At 36.3% G+C, this 17,410-nt stretch overlaps 1 protein-coding gene across 4 annotated transcripts in view; it reads left to right on the top strand.

The window, feature by feature from the left end:
- LOC106847298 (scavenger receptor cysteine-rich type 1 protein M160) overlaps positions 1 to 17,410 on the top strand; it is a 54,384-nt gene that overhangs the window by 17,917 nt on the left and 19,057 nt on the right. For 2 of the 4 annotated variants that reach the window (XM_014866502.3, XM_044756092.2), the window contains exons 5-9: positions 1,010 to 1,330; positions 3,557 to 3,877; positions 7,156 to 7,476; positions 11,510 to 11,830; positions 15,681 to 16,001. In XM_014866502.3, the coding sequence (XP_014721988.3) occupies positions 1,010 to 1,330; positions 3,557 to 3,877; positions 7,156 to 7,476; positions 11,510 to 11,830; positions 15,681 to 16,001 (1,605 nt within the window). The remainder of the gene's footprint in view (positions 1 to 1,009; positions 1,331 to 3,556; positions 3,878 to 7,155; positions 7,477 to 11,509; positions 11,831 to 15,680; positions 16,002 to 17,410) is intronic. The other 2 variants (XM_044756093.2, XM_070495229.1) reach the window with 2 other exon arrangements.

Here is a 17,410-nt window from a genome sequence, read left to right as displayed (position 1 = left end):
TACACCTATGTTTACCAACAAATATATTTCTATCACAGTGGGTGAAGATGGACTCAGAATATGTGGTAGCTTTGCAATTTTTCTATCTTTACATCTGTTTATTTCAAGGCTCTTCACTAAGGTAGCATTGTAGTTGTGTTGATTCTAAGGAATGTGGTGATATGTTGTTTCAGATAATACATTAGAGAGAATGCATGCAGAATAGAAGCAAGAGAAAATTATGTGATATTTAAATTAGTGTCTAAAGATATCTTTCTATCTCTTCATTTCATAACTAGAAGTGACCACTGTAGATTTACTTAATGTTAAGATTCCTTTGCATATATATAACAAGAACACAGAGAAAGAGCATTTTGAATAGAGAATTTGGATTAAATCAACAAAGTACTGTAACAAAATGACAAGATGATAATTTACTGCTGGTCACACTTGCTTTCACCTTTGGAAGCTTTATTAGTCATTGGTATCTTTCAAGAGAATAAATCTAAATAAGATGAACTGTTAGAAGCTGTGTTACAAGAAATTGGACTTAAATGCTTGTTTAAATGAAGACTAGTGACAATATTGAAATGGGTGAGATGGTGATGATATCTCATCCCACTGCCTTTATTTAACACAATTGTAAGTTCTATTATATCCTCTGGCTAGGCGGAGAAGGCAGAGGATGAGAAGATCTCTGTTTCAAGAACAAATGGGCATGATTCTTGGCCCATAATTAGTTGATTCTTACCTCACAATCAGAAAGGGTATTTCCACTCTCTATTGTGCTTAATTCCCCAAACAACAGAGATTATGGTATATTGTCAATATCATACTGTGATCCCTTCCCGGGAAAAAAAATTCTACTACATTAAACTTGTACAGGGATTTGAAAAGGCAAGGACTAGACATCCATTGACTCTCAAATCAAATTACAATATATTTGTGCTTATTTGGGGAAACAAGATTTGGAGTCTGAAGTGTCTGATCAAAACTTCACTTGAGATTTTTGTTTGTATCTCTGTTTCAGATGGTACTGATCTAGAACTGAGGCTTGTGGGTGGAAGTAACCGCTGTGCTGGGAGAGTAGAGTTGAAAGTACAAGGAAAGTGGGGAACCATATGCCACCATAACTGGAACAATCTTGCTGCTAACGTAGTATGCAAGCAGTTGGGGTGTGGAACAGCACTTCATTTCCCTGGCTTGCCTCATTTTGAATCAGGGTCTGGTACTATATGGCTTGATGATGTCTCCTGCTCTGGTAATGAATCTTTTCTTTGGGACTGCAGACATTCTGGAAGGGTACATTATAATTGTATTCATCAGAAGGATGTGGCTGTGATCTGCTCAGGTAAGACTTACATTTCTATGGTACATCAGATAAAATATCTCTTTTGGAGAAACAGGAACAAGCCCTGAAGTTACAACCAATTGTGTATGTAGGAATTGACACTTTTCATTTTTCCTCAGGGGATGTTTCTATACCTTCTAGCATATTATATTGTAAATCTCCTATCTTGGGAATGAGGTTTATAATCTCTGACACCATTTTACTTAATTCTTATTGATGCAACAAAATATCCAATCTAGTCAAAATTATTATTAGTCTTCACAAATGCATGATTTATTAATATTCAGTAAAAGTTTTTAAATGTGTACTCTAATTACTTGGTATGTTCAGAGACACACAATATTTTTTTATAATGTCAAAATTAGGCTTATTTTAGCACTTCTTTTCACTAAAATAAACTATTTTCAAACAGTATCTAAAACTTTATGACGTCTTAATTACTTCATACTTTACACTAGTAAAGTTTTTGTCTGTAGCCATTCATTTTCTAGTTTTGAATTCTCATCTACAAGCAATTTTCGCCTTGTTGTTTACTTATAGCTTTGTATGGCCAGGGCTTGAAATATTCCCTAGTATTTATCTCACATCAGTGTTCTATGTTCAAAGATGTAAGAAAACCTGTCCACTCTCTTAGTAAAAGTAAATCTACACCTTCTAATATCCTTATGAAAGAAGAATCTCTAGATATAGAGTCAATTATTTTCCTCTGAAAGTCTCTTTTGTCATGATGGAAGGGGTTTCTTTAGTAAATTATTTTCTTTAGTAGCTGACGCTACTCCACTGGTCTGACACACAAGATGCCTTCATCTAATTTCCTGTAGAGTTTGAGATCAGGCCATAGATTTTAAATAGAGTTTTGCTTAAGTCTAGAAGTGCAGGGAAATGTGCACAGAGGAAAACACATATAGGCAGTGAGATTTATTGATTACTGTAGCTCTCCATTCCATCCTCAAAGGACATTTGAGAATGAGACTATATTTAGGAAGTCTTTTCACTTTATTTTTTCTTTTTACACTAGTTTGCTTGCAAGTTTTGTCTGGGGACCAACCACTTCCACCCTGCAAAAGAAGAGTTTCCCAAAATATAGTTAACTAATCCATCACTTATTACATAAATGGACAGACTAGAAAGGGAAAGAAAAACTTGGGGAAGAGAGGAGAGAGACATGAGAAGATGAGATGAAAGGAGAGAGGGAAGGAGAAGGAAAGAGAGAATTTCAATCATTTTGATTAAACATAAACTTTCTTACAATATTCAAAATTGAATGCACAGTAGTGCATTTCTGACATAATATCCCTAACTGTGAGAACATTTGCATTTCAAATTCTGGAATCTCTAGAATTGTGTGCTTCTGAAAGAGTAAGGGAAAGCCATAAAGGAAGTTATGTGAAAATAAAATTAGAAAAGAGTCCCAATAATGAGGACAGATGCACACTGCCAACCATGCGAAGATGGGTAACTACGTACGTTCGTCTTCTCCTCAGCCCCACAGTCATAGGGATTTTTTTACCAAACAGATATAGTTTGTAGCTTAGAATCTGTCGTTTGATAATTATGTGACTTTGTATAAATCAGCCTCTAAGCTGCCGGTTTCTCATATTGTAGACAGGACAACAACGTTAAGTAAAATACTGCAAGGAAAGTACCCAAAATGTGTCTGGAAATTAGGAAGGTCTGGTAACTACAACAAATATATTTTATAAAGGAAGTTTTGTTTCTTCATAGAAAACATAGTATGAGAAAGAATATGTTTCCCTTTAAATCCAAGAAAAAGTTTTTCCTAATGCTGCATTCGTTTTGTACTTTTTCCTCCTGAAGTTACTGAAATAGGATATTTCCCAACACTCTCTTCATTTTATTTTACTTAGTTAAAAATAATTAATCTAGTATTGTGAAAATTAATATAATTTATAATAAAATAGGATTCTAAGGCTTTCCATTGTGACACGTAGTTTCTTAAATTTTAGCCAAGGTTAAAGCAAGGTTCTCTTAGGTTTATGATTTCAATTTTCATGTCGAAGAGAGGATTGTTTCCAAAAAGGCAGACATACATTTTCATATTGAAGAATTTTTGTTAAAATTCTAGAAAAAATGCATTCTCATGTTTCATTTTTCTCAGCATATGAAAGATACATCTTATCTTCACACGGTGGGGCTAGGGGGTGAAGCAAGCTGATGATCCTGTCCCAAACACGACCGAGATATTTCTCTGCCATTTTGTTCTAGATGGAGCGGATTTGGACCTGCGATTGGTGGATGGAAGAAGCAATTGTTCAGGGAGAGTAGAGGTGAGAATCCATGGACAGTGGTGGACAATATGTGGCTATGACTGGAGTAACAAACAAGCCACTGTGGTTTGTAAACAGCTAGGATGTCCAACTGATATCACTGGCAGTCTCTATGCTAAACCCAGTAGTGAATCTAAGGAAATTTGGATAAACAGTATATCTTGTACTGGAAATGAATCAGCTCTCTGGGACTGCGTGTATGATGGAAAAGCAAAGCAAGCATGTGTCCGAAGATCAGATGCTGGCGTAATCTGTTCTGGTAAGGTTCAAAGATCACGAGAGTATACGATTTTGAATTCTCAGGTATAATTTGTTGGGAGGTGTAAACACTTGATATCTTGGAGGGAGGCTTTTTTGGATCTTACAAAATACCCTAACATGGGGCTGGTCCCATGGCCAAGTGGTTAAAGTTCCAAGCTCTCTAATACCACTGCCTAGGTTCACCGTTTCAGATCCTGGTGTGGACATACTCCACTCATCAGCCATGCTGTGGAGGCATCCTACAGACAAAGTAGAAGAAGATTGGCATAGACGTTAGCTCAGGGTTCATCTTTCTCCAGCAAAAGAAGAGGAGGATTGGCAATGGATGTTAGCTCAGGGTGAATCTTTCTCACACACACACACACAAAAGATACCCTAACATACCCTCAAACTGCAGGGAAAAATTTGTCTTATAGCTTTCTTCAGTGCTGTGTTACTTGCTTTTTATTCATGAGAAAACACTGATTAATCTTCATAACTCAAGCTTAGAAGAGATGAAATCTAGAAATATAATTTGAGTCTATGAGTGAATCCCACTCTAATATACTAACAAAAGATAGTTCCACGTCATCCTGCCTTTAACATACCTTGACTGACTGTATTTTTAAGTGCACATTGTAAAAAAGAGAGCTTTCATTGCCTCACCAATCTTCCCTGAAAACAAATGCAGCTGGTTTCCAAATGTATCCCTATATTTAATCTGTATCTCTAAAACAATTAGGAAGTTCCTCCTAATATAAAGCTAAATTTTATTAATTCATAGTTTTCTTCAAAATGCAAAAAATTAAAAAGAATCTTTAAAATCCACTTGCAGTGCCACCATTTATGTAAAATTTTTTTACAATTTTGTTGTTTATGTTACAACATCATGGATACATAACTATGTGTCTGTGTGTGTGACTCTTTTTGCTGAATAATATATCACAGATATATGCCACATGGCCATTATTAATCTATCATCATGTTAAAGGCTACTTAGTATTTTGCCTAAATGTACTGCAATTTATTAATTATTCCCATACTGTTAAGTTTTTAAAAGCTTTCAAGTTTTCACTATTCAAAATATTGCTATATTGGATATACTGAAAAATACATTTTTCACACTTTGATTATTTACTTTGCTAAGCACTTAAAAATGAGATTGTTATATAAAAGAGTATGCATCTTTTCAAAGTTTGGAATTATATTGACAAATCACCTTCCAGGAATTTCATTTTTTTCTCTTCTACTAAATCTCTCTTTTTTCTTTTTTTTAAAGATTTTATTTTTTTCCTTTTTCTCCCCAAAGCCCCCCGGTACATAGTTGTATATTCTTCGTTGTGGGTCCTTCTAGTTGTGGCATGTGGGACGCTGCCTCAGCGTGGTTTGATGAGCAGTGCCATGTCCACGCCCAGGATTCGAACCAACGAAACACTGGGCCACCCGCAGCGGAGCGTGTGAACTTAACCACTCGGCCACGGGGCCAGCCCCATAAATCTCTTTTTTCTACTATCCCACTTCATCCCACTAACACTGAATACTTTCATATTTTAAAATTACTGTCAGCATGATAAAAAATTATAATAATAATATCAACTAACACTGTTGAACATCTGTGTGCTAGGCTTTGTTCTATTTGCTGTACATATATGGTTTCACGTAATCTTCATGTAATCCCAGGAGGTAGATACTATTCCAGCCTCTGTTTTACTGTGAGGGAATAGAGGTACTGAAAGTAACTCACCAAATGTTACTCAGCTACAAGGGCAGTGGGGACACTGGAATTCAAATATAGGCTGTTTGGCTCCAGAGTCAGTGCTCAAAACTGTTTTAACAACAAAGAAGAATTTTTCCCCAATTCTTCATTGGAAATTTATTTGTATTTGTTTGTGGATTGTCTTTTCTTGTTCTTTGGCCAGTTATCTATTGTGTGATATGTCTTTGTCTTCATAATATGAAAACAGGGGCTCTATTTTAGAGTCTCTGCAAAATACATGATCCTCTCTTCTATTTTCAGAACCATGGTGTTCTAATTATTATAGCTTTCTATTGGTTAATGTGTATTGAGGCATATACCCCGTAATTATTCTTTTTTTTCATAAAATTCCCTTGCTATTCTTCCATATTTATTCTTCTAAATATGGGTTAAAATTGAAATTGGTTTTAGGTAATAAACATATGAATTGGCTTGATTTTGGAAGAAATTATATTATTACAACAGCTAGTTCTGCTATAGGAGAAGAGAATACGTTATTTAATTTATGTGTTTCTCTTATTTGCCTCAGGAAATTAAAATTTTTTCTTTCCTTTGTTTCTATGAATTTTTATTTGGTATATATGGAGATTATATATTATATATTGTATGTATATATTGTATGAATATATTTAACTTACACTGAGAACATTCACTTCCATTATAATTCTCTTAGAAATAATTGGTGACATACTCAAACTTTATGGGCAAGAATGTCCATGGCAGCATAATTTACAAAAATGAAAATTGATCAATAACTTGAATAACCAAGAATTATGTATTAATTAAATAACTTAGAGAATCCCTGTGTGATGGGGTACCATGAAACCATTAAATATTGTATTTTAAAAATATATATACACCATGGTGAATAAAGTGGAAGATTATTATATATATACAATAGATTTGTCTTACTGAATATCCAGTAAAGGAATTGGAAAGCTTTGAGAATTTTTAAAGTGGTCTGCTATAACATGTTATATCTTTCCTACATAATAATAATAGCTGGTTAGAAAAATATTTCTTAAGTGCTTTGAACATTGGAAAAATCAAGATAAAAAGAAATTTATTTCATGAAAGGACATTTTCATGTACTCCCACCTCCTTTACTTTATAAAACATGGGTGGACAAACTAAAATGAAGAATATGAGGGGATGAGCCAACACTGAACTCCACTACAGAAACGTGCCAGAGTTTTAATCTCCTGAATACACCCATGCCTCAAAGAACCCCTACCCATGATTCCATGTTGCCTTCATTGTCCAAGTCAGTCATTCTGGGAGGCTTTATAATGATCCCAGACTTAACTTCAGTAAATTTGTTTCTTTTGTTTCATCCTGTAGGGACATCCTCCGTCCAAAATTTAAATAAGAAATTATCACAAGAAAGAAAAACTGTCCATCAATACATATGCCTAATATATTATCTCTTAGCCTAAAGTCTCAGAGTGTTGAGTATATTAAATGAGGAAAATGCCACATTTAGTCTTCTGAAAGGGTCCTATCAATTTTATCTCAAACGTGCAGTTTTGTCTTTCTTGCAGATGAGGTGGATCTGGACCTGAGGCTTGTGGGTACAGATAATCACTGTTATGGGAGATTGGAGGTGAAATACCAAGGAGAGTGGGGGACTGTGTGCCATGACAAATGGAGCACAAAGAATACAGCTGTTGTGTGTAAACAATTGGGATGTGGAAATCCTGTCCATATATATGGTATGACCCATATTACGGAAGCATCAGGACCTATCTGGTTGGATGATGTTTCTTGTAGTGGAAATGAGTCAACTATCTGGGACTGTGAACACGCTGGATGGGGAAAGCATAACTGTGTACACAGAGAGGATGTGACTGTGACCTGCTCAGGTAAGATTCATTTTGTTTATTCTATCCTGACAAAAGGAATAGTATTCATAAGAATGGCACTTCATACGGTTGAGGCAGAATAGAAGGGGGGGGGAATCCACAGACTTTATAACATGGGGTATATAGTTAGAAAACTCTCACTGTTAAATCAGAAAGTATTAGCAAAAGTCATTGTCTGAAGAGAGAAAATGCTATCTTCTACTCCCCCACCTCATTTATTGCTTTTACTCCCCTTCATATTCTCAGTCTTGATTTTAAAACATCTGTTATCTGTAGCCTTGTAGTTTTCAAAGATTGTCTAACTAGGAATTTCCCAATAGCACTAAAAGAAGGAAAGAGGAATTTGAAGTACATTTGAATCAAAAAAATGAAAATATTTCATAGGGATAATACAGGGCTAAGAGATATTACAGATGGTTCCCGCCTTACAATGGTTCAGCTTATGATTTTTTGACTTTACAGTGGTGCAAAAGTGATGCATTCAGTAGAAACCATACTTCAAATTTCAAATGTTGATCTTTTCCCTGGCTAGCAATGTGCGGTACAATACTCTCTTGTGATGCTGGGCAGTAGCAGCAAGCCACAGCTCCCAGGCAGCCACGTGATCACAAGGGTAAACAACCAATACACTTACAACCAATCTGTACCCAGGCAACCATTCTGTTTTTCACCTTCAGTACGGTCGTCAGTAAATTATGTGAGATATTCAAGACTTTATTATAAGATAGGCTTTGTGTTAGATGATTTTTCGCAACTATAGGCTAATGTAAGTGTTCTGAGTACATTTAAGGTAGTAGGCTAAGCTACGATGTTAGGTAGGTTAGATGTATTAAATGCATTTTCAATTTACAATATTTTCAACTTAAAATGGGTTTATTGGGATGAAACCCCATCACAAGTCAGGGAAGATCTGTATAGTATTTGATAAAAGGTAAATATTTAGATTTTCTTTTAGAAAATATTATTAGACCCTGAATATTTATAACTTATTGTGAAATAGTTGGATTAGTGACAATAGATATACAAGAGCCTTATTCAAATAATTAAGAAAATTATTTTTAATTGGATAAATTATTAAATAATTAAGAAATGTCATAGAAACACATTCATCTGAATTTTAAGTAATATCAAACATATGTAGTGATTTTCCTCCTACCTCTGTATATACGCTTGTGGTTAGTAGTATTCCTGTTAGACTCAACAAGGACCCCTGAACAGAGTGGAGAACACCCTGGACTTATTGGGCAGTGAGAAAATAATGCTTAAAACTCATTCACATGCATGGATCATCAAGTACAGATCATCTTCAACTTACATTGGGGTTACATCGCATCATAAATTGAAAGTATCATAAATAAAAAATGCATTTAATACACCTAACCTACTGAACATCACAGCTTAGCCTCGCTTAATCATGGCTAGAACACTTACATTAGCTTACAGTTGGGCAAAATAATCTAACACAAAACCTATAATAAAGTGTTGAATATCTCAGGTAATTTATTGACTAATGTACAGAAAGTGAACCTAATGCAGTATTAGGAAAATATTGTATGGCTAGAACCACATAGGATGAATTAAAAGGTGCTGCAGTTGCATTGGGAAACGTCAGGGTGTGAGGAATTGTAATGGGCAAGTCTTCCTCAGAAAAGTCATGTTCAAAATGCCACTTGAAGATAAGGAGAGTTGATATATTCCTGATGTAGGACAGTGGAGGTGCACTGTTGGCCTTGCCAGCTGAAAGCAAATTGCTTCTGGTGGTCTTTTTTAAAAGATATTGAGGAAAAAAAGCATTTGTCAGATCAATAACTGCATAACAATTATCAGAGGATGTATCAATTTGCTCAAGCAATAAAATCATATCTGAAAAAGCAGCTGCAATTGGAGTCACCATTTGGTTAAGCTTATGATAATCCATTGTCTTTCTCCAAGACTCACATGTTTTCTGCGCAGACCAAATAGGTGAGTTGAATGGGGATATGTTAGGAATCACAACTCCTGCATCCTTCAAGTCCTTGACGGTAGCACTAAACTCTGCTATCATTCCAGGAAAGTGGTATGGATTTTGGTTTACTAATTTCCTAGGTGGAGGCAGTTCTAGTGGCTTCCACTTGGCCTTTTACACCATAATAGCCCTCACTCTACAAGTCAGGGAGCCAATGTGAGAATTCTTCCAGTTGCTAAGTATGTATGTTCTAATTATGCATAATTCATAGTTAGAATTAACGAATTCCAATTAGCTATGGATCTGGGGAAACAACCACAGAATGAGTTAGGGAACCCAGTGGGCCCACCGTGAGGCAGACCTGTACTAAAACCCCATTGATCACTTGACCTCCATAAACCCCTACACTGGGTGGTGGACCGACAGATGTTTTGGGTCTCCTGGAATTAATGTCAGTTCAGAGTGAGTGTCCAATGGTTCTTAAAAGGTCTGATTATTTTCTTTTCCCAAATGCACAGTCACCTTGGTAAAAGATTGTAGGTCACTCTGGGAAATGTTGGGAGAAAATTTAACAGTATAAATATTTGGCACTGTGACTGGGTCCATCCTCAAGGTGATCTGGCCTCCCTTCCTTCATGGGATTCTGGGTGTGTAAACTGACTCAAGTCTGGGAATCAATTGAGGGACCATGAGTCTCTGTTCCTATGATTCAAGTTAGATTTATATTTGCTTGACCTAGAACTCTTCTACTTATGCAGATCAAGAAGTTAATAGACTGCCTGCCTATTTCACTTCTATAAACACCATTATCAACTAGCTGATGCCATAGGTCTCTGCAAATCAGACTATTTTGATTACTGCTTTGAATGTACTATCTATTATGGTAACCACACCCACCTTGCCTTTGACAGTTAAGCGCCCATCTCTTGTCCTCACCACCTTGGAATTCAGTTATCCCCACTGTATTTAAGAATCTGAACTCAGTGGCAGCAGTTTCCATTGTAATTTCTTTCTGACCTGTATGAAGAGCAGCTACAAATCTCTTCAAGAATGATGGGCTCCTCTCACAAATTTATTTCTCATAGTCACGGTAAAAGGTGTGTTCTCTGGACCCTCCCAGGGTGGATGAGTAGATCTTACATGATAAATCCACTCTAACATTCCAAGCTACCTAAGCCTTTGGATTCTTCCTCTACCATATACAGAGGCAGTTCTGGCATTTTAACTTCATTTAATGTAGGCCATCTTTTGGTCAATGTTTCAGCCAACCAATCAAACTATTAGAGCCCTTTCTAACCACCTGAGCTGCTTCATTAAATCTAGAATATCTGCTTAGTGGGCCTATATCAATAAATTCAGCCGAATTCAATTTTAATTTCCTTCCGCTGTTATCTCACACCCTTAATATGCATTTCCACACATATTCCCCAGATTTATGACCATATAAATTTGAAAAATCATGTTTTTTCTGTGCACTCTTCCACATGAGTCACATTTTGTACCTCACTTTGGGACCTACTGGGTCTTGAGTCTAGTTGTAGTTCTAGAAATAAAGAAGGGTAGTGGGGGTGGGTCCTGAGGAGGATCAGGAGGGTCATGCAAAGCAACTACCTTGGGGAGGAGGTTATATATATATGAGAGACAGAGAGAGAGAGAGAGAAGGAAAGGGAGAGGGAGAGAGAGGGAGAGAGAGGGAGAGATTGACGGAGTGAGAGAGAGACTGAGGGAAAGAGAGACTTTAAGGAATTACGGGGTTCAAATCCAAAATCTGTAGGGTAGGCCAGCAGACTGGAAAGCCCAGAAAGAGTTGATCTTGCAGATTTGAGCCCAAAGACAGTCTAGAGATATTCATTCATTCTTTTCTCTTAAAGTCTTCAACTAATTAGATGAGGCCAACCCACCTCATGGAGGATAATCTGCTATACTCAAAGTTTGCTGAGTTAAATGTTATTTACATCTAAAATTAGCTTCACAGCAACATCTGGACTGGTGTTTGACCAAACAACTCAGTTCCGTAACCTAGCCAACTTGACACATAATATTAACCATCACACCCACTAACTACTTGCTTCACTGTTTTTGATGTAGATAATACAAAGTGGAGCCTGAGGCTGATAGATGGCAACAGCCGCTGCTCAGGAAGACTGGAGGTGTACTTTCAAGGACAGTGGGGCACAGTATGTGATGACAATTGGAGCAGTAATGCTGCTGCTGTGGTGTGTGACCAGCTGGATTGTCCATCTTCTATTATTGGCATGGGTCTTGGAAATGCTTCTGTAGGATCTGGAAAAATTTGGCTTGATGATGTTATCTGTGATGGGGATGAGGCACAACTCTGGGCATGCAGCCACAGTGGGTGGGGAAATCATGACTGCAGTCACAGTGAAGATGTTGGAGTGACCTGTTCTGGTAAGACACCCAAACCAGGATTTCCTATAAAAATGCCTGGGCTCCCTAACACACTCTTTTTTTCCCCTTGAATGGGTACCTGTATTGCAGAGTACTCATTTCTCACTTTTGCAAACTACTGATACCTCATATCCTCATTCAGATTTTTAATGCCTCTTTCTATAGTACCAAACCCTCAGGAAATGAAACCTTATGTTCTAATATTTGCCAAGATTTTCCCAAGGTTAGCTTCCCCAAACACTAGTGTTACAAAGGATTCTACAAAAAGAAATTATCCATAGTCAGATTAGTTTAGGAAAAAATAATAAAAATTCAGTCATTAAGACACTTAAACACTTGTGGTAAAACATCCACATACTTGAAAATTCTTTCCCATGATTACCCAAATATGCATTCTTACCTGAAAGATTTATTTATGTAAAATTTATACCAATAGCATTAAAGCAAGTGAACCTCATCTAAAAGTCTGGGCTTATGGTTTATATTTCAAAAATGTCAAGAATTCCCCTTCAGACTCCTTCTCCAAGGCCAAAGTTTTAATTAGACAACTTTCAAATGGTCCAAAGAAAAATTTCATGTATACCTATGCAGGTAGTACAATTTCAGAAGAGTTGAATTCCCTTACTTTTTATATACTGTTTTATTAGTCTTGGAGTTTCCTTATGTTCAGTGAATCCCAACATCTTTATCTCTTACTCTATATGTTCCTTTCTGAGATAAATGAGTAAGACATTGAATTGTGTTTTAAAGAATCATTAAACTCCAATATAAATCTGAAATTTACCTCTTAAACTTTGACCATTCTATTCTGCCTTTCAATTTAGGTAGATCTACAGTTACAATTTACAAATAATTACAATCCTTCCTCAGAGGAGCTATTCTTCCAACTTGAATTTTTCACATGTCTTCTGGAAGCTTGTTCTGCCACTGAAACAACCTCTTTTAAGGGGAAATTTTGCTTCCCATGCCATGAATATCAATATGTTTTCCTTTTTTAATTTTTATTTTATTTTTTTAATTGACATAACATTGGTTTATAACATTGTATAGATTTCAGGTATACATCATTTTGACTTCAGTATATACTGCATCCTGTTGACCACCAAAAGTCTAGTTTCCATCTGTCATTGTACAGATGTCCCCTTTTTCCCCTTCACCCTTTCCCTACCACCTCTCCCCTCTGGTAACTACCAATCTGTTCTCTGTACCCATGCGTTTTGTTGTTTTTTGTTTATCTTCCATGTATGAGTGAAATCATGTGGTATTTTTCTTTCTCTGTCTAACTTAGCATAATACCCTCAAGGTCCATGTTGTCACAAACGGCAGGGTTTCATCTTTTTTATGGCCAAGTAGTGTTCCATTGTATATACATACCACATCTTCTTTATCCGTTCATCCATCAACGGGCACAAAGGTTGTTTGCATGTCTGGCTATTGTGCATAATGCCACAACGTATCTTTCAATAAAAGAATTCAGGTTCCCTGAACATGAGATCCAACTCTAGTCCATAGAAACTATCCACATTTTTTTTTCCTGTGCTTGTATCTATTATGGTAAACTTCAGACTCCTTTAGAGGGAGATGTTATTGTTTGTTTATATTAAAGATGTGTAATTCAGGAAAACCTACATGTCAATGTGATGTTACCTTCTCATGCTGAACCATCTACTACAACTGATTTTCTACCTAAGCCTGTCTCACAGTGAATATATGTTGCTACCCAGCAGTGAAATATGTTTTTCCCTATATTTAGAGTACTTTCTTAGGGCAAAAAATTTTTGTCTGCTTCTAGACCACCTTTTCAGGTAATCTCAATCTTCTTAGAGATTCCTGCAAGACATATAGATACTCCCCAAAAGCATAGCTCTGTAAATATCAGTACCTAAAATAAGTCTCATTTGTAAAAATGTCTTTTTACTATTATGGAAAAGTTGAAAATAACTGCTCTACCAACCTCAAATGATTACACTTTCAAAACCTCTGCTAACTATGAAAAGACCTTAACCCTTGCTTCACAAACACTGTCACTGAGCCCCAATAACACAGAGAAACATATAGGCTTAAAATGAAAATACACTGCAATTTTATTTCTCTATTTAATGGGAGTTTTACTTAGAGAATCATTCCATATCCACTCAAACATAATTATGTCAAAATAACTAATATAGTTAAATTTTACTCAGCAGTGTTATAAGCATCAGGCAATGGGGCTGGCGTGAAAGGAAAGGGCAGACATTGCAAGGTCCTCTGGAGCATATTAATTATGTTGTTCCTCTCCTCAAGGCCAATCGGCAGTAATTTGGTCACACTAATAGAACTGATTTTCTGACATGTCAGATCTTTCAATATTAGTAAGTTAGATCTATTAATATAATTTAATAAATAAAGTAGAAAATACGGAGTATGAATTCACATAGATATCACATATTTATTAATATTAATTTTATTTTTTAATTAAAAATAAGATAAAATAAGTTGACATCATCCACTATTCATTAAAAATTAAAGCATGAATTAGATAAAGAAGTATTGCATGCTTAGTATAATTAAATATATTACTTTCACATCAGTAGGCAATATTATTTGTTTCACAAACTATACCACAGCACACCAAAAACTACTAACATGCCCTAAAAGAGATAAATCAGCTTTGCTAGAACAGGTCTCATTCCATTTCACATCGATACTTGTGAGACTTGCCTTCAAAAGCTGACTGTTTTGGGCCAGCCCGGTAGCATAGTGGTTAAGTTTGTGCACTCTGCTTCAGTGGCCCAGATTTCACTGGCCAGGATCCCAGGTGCAGACCTACACACCACTTATCAAGCCGTGCTGTGCCAGGCATCCCACATATAAAATAGAGGAAGATGGGCACAAATGTTAGCTCAGGGCCAGTCTTCTTCAGCAAAAAGAGGAAAATTGGCGGCAGATGTTAATTCTTCAAAAAATCACATACAGTAAATTTCATGTTTTCTTTTCGTAGAGGCCAATGTCTTTTTAAGATTATTTTCATCTAGCATCTCTAACAGATTTAAGTTTATTCTAGCTTTTCCTGGATTTTGTAATATCACAGATGTGTGCATTTCTTCTTTGATTCCACATATATTATATCACCTTTCCTTAATATTCTCCTGAGTCTCTAGCAGATAACATGTAGTTATTCAAAATTAAGACAAAAATTAAGACCATTAAGTAACGTTATTTTTTCTATTTTTTTAAAGTTAATTTTTATTGAGTTTATGATAGCTTACAATCTTGTGAAATTTCAGTTGTATATTATTTTTTGTCAGTCGTGTTGTAGGTGTAATGTTACTTTTATCCAAAGTCTCTGTTCAGATTTTGTAGGCAAAGTGATATCCCTTCTTTTCTCTTTTTTTTGAGGAAGATTAGCTCTGCGCTAACTACTGCCAATCCTCCTCTTTTTGCTGAGGAAGCCTGGCCCTGAGCTAACATCCATGCCCATCTTCCTCCACTTTATATGCAGGATGCCTACCACAGCATGGCGTGCCAAGCAGTGCCATGTCCACACCCGGGATCCGAACCAGTGAACCCTGGGCCACCGAGAAGCAGAACGTGAGCACTTAACCGCTGCACCACTGGGCCAGCCCCACTTCTTTACAAACCAGAAATTTTCATGAGTTTGGAGCATACCTGAGTGATACATTTTTTTAAATCCAATAAAAAGGAAACATGAACTTTGAAGGAAAACATAAAATAAAGTTATTAAACACACTAGAGAAGTCAGGACCTGGACAATCTCTCAGCTTTTGATCACTGGTTTATGAGTGGGAAAGAATCTTAAATGTCTTATGTGGTACACTTCTCTAAAATCACTCTGGTGTTTTGATTACAGATGAATCAGATATGGAACTGAGGCTTGTGGGTGGAGGCAGCAGATGTGCTGGTAGAGTCGAGGTGGAAGTCCAGGGTGCCACGGCAACTGTGTGTGCTACCCGCTGGGGAATGAACATTGCTGCAGTTGTTTGCAGGCAACTCGGGTGTGGCTCTGTACTCAGTATCTCCAGAGAGTTTCATTTCACTGGGAGAACATCACACATCTTACTATCTACATCTGGCTGCACTGGAAATGAAGCCTCTCTCTGGGAGTGTGCCCATTGGAAGTGGATACAGACTACATGTCTTTCTCATACAGAAGCTAGTGTGATCTGCTCAGGTAATTTCTGGGCAAAGAAAAATACATTTATTCAACTATTTATTCTTTCATGTATTTAATCAATATTTATGGAGTGGCTATTTAACAATACTAGGTCAAAAGTAGATGAGCTAAATAAAAGTAGCTCTATTCTCTTATATAGAAAAGAAGACGATAGGTGTATAATGAAAATATATAATGAAATAATGATTGATTTAAAGTTGTATGAAGCAGAAGTACAAGATGAAATGAGAAGGCATAATTAGAAGATATTACCTATTTGCAGAGTCAAAGAATATTTCTGTGATGATATTTAAGAAAGGACCTAAAGTATGAGTATGACTTAATCAAGTAAAAAAGTGTTAGGAAGATCATGGAAAAATATAGATAGTATTTTATTCAAGTACCAAAGGTGGAATGAGCTTGTCTGATTCCGGGAACCAAAATATGGCTGAAGGAAAAGCGTTAGACCTAAGTGAATGAACAAGGGGAAGAGGTTCCAGTAAAGCCTTGAGATGTAGGCAAGGGCAAGATTATTTATGGAGTAGAGATTTTGGTACTTTATTCTAAAGTGAAAGGGAAACCATTGAAGGGCGTAAGCATGAGAAGATACATTTTAAAGAGAAAAGTCTGTAGTGTGTGTGTGTGTGTGTGTGTGTTTGTGTGTGTGTGGAGGTGGTAGGGGGCTATAGGATGCAGGACGTCAAGTTGTTTGATGATTCTAATGAAAGCATGAAGTTCTGAGTAGGATATTCGTTGTGGGTCTGTTGAAAAGTTAACGGATCCAAGAAACATTAGTTGCTGGAACAAAAAGAACTTGATAATTCATTGAATGTAGGAGTTTGGATAAAGAAGACTCAAAGATTGCTCCAAGATTTCTGGACTAAGCAAACAGATATACTGCAGCTGTGTCATCTAAAAAGAATATCCTGGTAGAGGAGAAAGTTGGAGAGTGTGGAATGATGAATTTAGTTTTGTAAATGTTGAGTTTGTGGTATTTGTAAAACAGTCAAATAAAGGGGGTGGCAGGAACATGGATATAAGAGTTAGGTGATCAGAAGACTTTTCTTGGATAGAGAGATAAATACTAGGATGTGGATGTTAACTAAAACCTAGGGATAAAATGTAAACTAGGAGTAAAATAAATAGACCCAAGAAAAAAGAGTTCTTATCCCTGAGGAATAACAATATTAAATGGTTTATCAACTTCAAAGAAGCTGGAGAAGGATACTGAGGAATCGTGGTCAGAGAATGTCATGTCACTGAAATCAACGGAAGAGGACATTTCAAAAAGGAAGGCATTATCAGCTCTGTCAAAAGTTATTGAGAGGTTAATATAGATGAAACTGAACATTTTCCACAAAGTTTAGTAAACTTAACGAAAGCAATCTTGTTGCATTGAAAAAAAAAGATAGTTTCAAGTTGAACAG

The sequence above is a fragment of the Equus asinus genome, chromosome 22 (assembly GCF_041296235.1).
Source record: "Equus asinus isolate D_3611 breed Donkey chromosome 22, EquAss-T2T_v2, whole genome shotgun sequence".
Lineage (NCBI taxonomy): Eukaryota > Metazoa > Chordata > Mammalia > Perissodactyla > Equidae > Equus > Equus asinus.
This window is presented reverse-complemented; position numbering and strand designations above follow the sequence as displayed.